At 34.4% G+C, this 3167-nt stretch overlaps 1 protein-coding gene across 1 annotated transcript; it reads left to right on the top strand.

Annotated features, from left to right (window-relative positions):
• Positions 1-216: 216 nt before the first annotated feature.
• On the top strand, positions 217-2718 carry LOC129953464 (uncharacterized; the record flags this gene model as incomplete). Its single annotated transcript, XM_056066713.1, has 3 exons — positions 217-1210; positions 1349-2314; positions 2374-2718. Coding segments are annotated over exons 1-3 (2305 nt in total), but the record flags the coding sequence as incomplete, so codon positions are not given.
• Between the last annotated feature and the right edge of the window lie 449 nt (positions 2719-3167).

The following is a 3167-nucleotide window of genomic DNA, read 5'->3' as shown; positions in this document are numbered from 1 at the left end:
GCTAAGAAAGGCCGGGCAAGCGGCGGAAATCTTTTTGGGATCAGAACTTCACTCTTAAAAACATACGACTTTGTGGACATATGCGGATATACTGTCGTTAAACATTTACTACAGAATAATATGTTTATAGTACCTTTTTATATCAACTGCAATAACTGGATCGAAGATGCTGAAGAATTAAATAATGTACTATTTCACTTATCGAGTAAAAACGTAATGGTAATTGGAGATTTAAACGCAAGGATAGGAAACATGCAGACGGCAACTACTGTCTTACAAGAAACAAACCTTACCAACATTTATAACAACCGCACATTCAAAGATACCGTCTACAATCAAAATGGAACAAAACTTCTTGATATTCTTCAAAACTATGATTTATGTATTCTAAATGGTTGTACCGAAGGGGATCGAGAAGGTCATTATACTTTCATTGGAGGTCAAGGCAAATCTGTGATAGACTATTGTGCAGTAAATAACGACTGGGTAGATCTTATAACCAAGTTTGAAGTTCAAACAAAAACTTATTCCGATCATTTACCTATAGTTATTGAATGGACTAATAATGCTATAAGAAACGAAAAAACTCTTAATTTGCTCCCAAGAATGAACTGGAAAATACAAAAAATAAATATATACCATGAAGCTATAGACAACTTTTTTTCAAATACGGTGTTGAACACAGAGTCGGTAGAAGAATACTCTTCGCAAGTAATATCATGCATTAGGAGTTCTTCTTCAATTAAAATGACAACTGGAGAAAAATTTTACAAGCAAAAGTGGTTTGACTCCGAATGCTCGAAGTTCCGTAAGAAATCCTTTGCTCTATTACACGCATGGAGAGAAACAGATTCCGAAGTTTTAAAGAAATGGTATGCTGAAGCCAACACCTCTTATAAAAATATGTGTCGTGTGAAGAAAATCAACTGGGAAAACAACAAAGCTATTCAACTTGCAAATATTAAAAACTCAAAAGAATTCTGGAAAGCAACAAAAGAGATAAATGGTTCTAAATTTAAAATAGGTACAGGCGTTTCTGCAGCACACCTATCACTGTACTTTCAAACTCTACTTCGTGATCAAAGAAACATAACCTTTTTAACTGCCGAACCTCTTATCGTCGATGATATTCTGGATTGTGAAATCTCTTTGGTGGAAATTGAAAATGTCTTAAAAAAATCAAAAAATGGAAAGGCACCGGGAGAAGATGGTATCCCGTACGAATTTTTTAAAAATGCTACGCCAGTATTTCTGTTGCACCTCAAAAAATTGTATGACAACATTTTTTCGAACTCTATTGTACCAAAATCTTTTAAAAACTCTGTAATCTTCCCCATACACAAAAAAGGCGCTTTAGATAAAGCCGAAAACTACCGTGGCATATCGTTTATGAACACCATTGGCAAACTCTTTTGTGGAATTCTAGTCGCTAGACTTGAAAAATGGATTGATGAAAACAACACCATGACCGAACTACAGGCAGGATTCAGAAAAAACTACTCGACTATCGACCACATTTTTAGTCTAACTGCAATAGTGAAAGGTTTTCAAGCGAGAAACAAAAAGGTGTACGCACTTTTTGTAGATTTTAAGGCGGCTTTCGATCTCATTCATAGAAACGCGCTTTTGTACAAGTTATCGCAAATCGGACTTTCTACCAAATTCATTCAGATCATCAAAAAAATGTATTGTGGAACTAATGCTGCTGTTTGGGATGGAAACAATATATCGGATTGGTTTGAAACAGATAGTGGTGTGAAGCAGGGATGCCCACTTAGTGCATTGTTATTTGCACTTTTTATAAACGATGTTGTGACTGAACTACCTGGTGGAATCAGAATTGCAGGCACCATAGTAAATGTTCTTTTGTACGCCGATGATTTGGTAATTTTATCTGAAAATCCGCAAAATCTACAATTGATGATAAACCGCCTTGTTTCATTCTGTGAGAAGTGGGGACTTATCATTAACACAGATAAATCGAAGGTAATGGTTTTCTCAAGAAATAATCGGGGTAACCCAACACAAAACTATAATTGGTTCTTGGGAACTAACCGTCTTGATGTTGTGAGAGAATATACTTATTTGGGAGTAAAGCTTAATACAACACTTGATTTCAAAACACATTTTGAAGAAAAAACTAAAACTTGCCAGAAACTTATAAACTCTACTTGGAAAAATGTTTTGTTCAATGAACACGTTAGTCTGTCAACAAAGTACAAAATCTTTGATTCAGTCGTTAAATCGACATTGTGTTACGCTGCAGAAGTATGGGGAACTGATGAATTTGAAGAAATGGAAAAGCTGCAAAGAAGTTTCATCAAAAATTGTTCAACCTACCAATAAAAACTCCAAATTATGCTATTTACTTAGAAACAGGTTTACCCAAAATTTTTACTAGTACTCTTAAAACACAAGCCGACTATATTCTAAAAGTACTCGACTTCCCCGAATCACGACTCGTATGGAAAATGCTACAGTATGAAATCCGAAATAAAGATTGGTGGATGGAGAAATGGCGAAATCTTGGCGAAGTCTATGGAGAAAATACCAACATAATTCCCGGCGATAGAATAACAATAAAAGATCGGTTGTATCGTACAATACAAAAGTTTGAAGATAATCAGAGAGCGTTGCTTGTAGCGGAAGCCCAGCAGTCGGATAGCAGATTCTTGTACTCAAAACTCAACTATAATCTAGAAGCTGATAACTATTTTTGTGATTCGCATAGTTACCAACAAATCTCTTTAATATTTAAAACTAGATGCGAGGTCCTTGGGCTAAACGGTGCACCATATAATGGAAGTTTTGATCGGTTTTGCACATTGTGTAACCTCAAATCAAAAGAGGACTGCTTTCACTTTATTGGAGTGTGCCCAATTTATGCAGTACAAAGACAACAATATTTAGGAGCTAAATATTTAACGGTGCAAGAAACAGTTAATTTGCTAAATGGCCCGAACTGGAAAAATCTTTATTTATTCTTAAAAAGTGCATATAATTATAGAATGTTATTGATAACTGAATTTGATTAAAACAAAATTGTAATGTAAACTTCTTAAACCAAAAAAAAAAAAAAAAAAAGAAATTAAATTGTTAAAATATTATTGCCAACTGAGCTGACGGCAATGCCATAGCTTATAAATTCATTTTTGTAATAATCATGT

Source organism: Eupeodes corollae, unplaced genomic scaffold, assembly GCF_945859685.1.
Source record: "Eupeodes corollae unplaced genomic scaffold, idEupCoro1.1 scaffold_627, whole genome shotgun sequence".
Classification (NCBI taxonomy): Eukaryota; Metazoa; Arthropoda; class Insecta; order Diptera; family Syrphidae; genus Eupeodes; species Eupeodes corollae.
The sequence above is the reverse complement of the archived record's forward strand: the minus strand, read 5'-3'. Positions and strand labels throughout refer to the sequence as shown.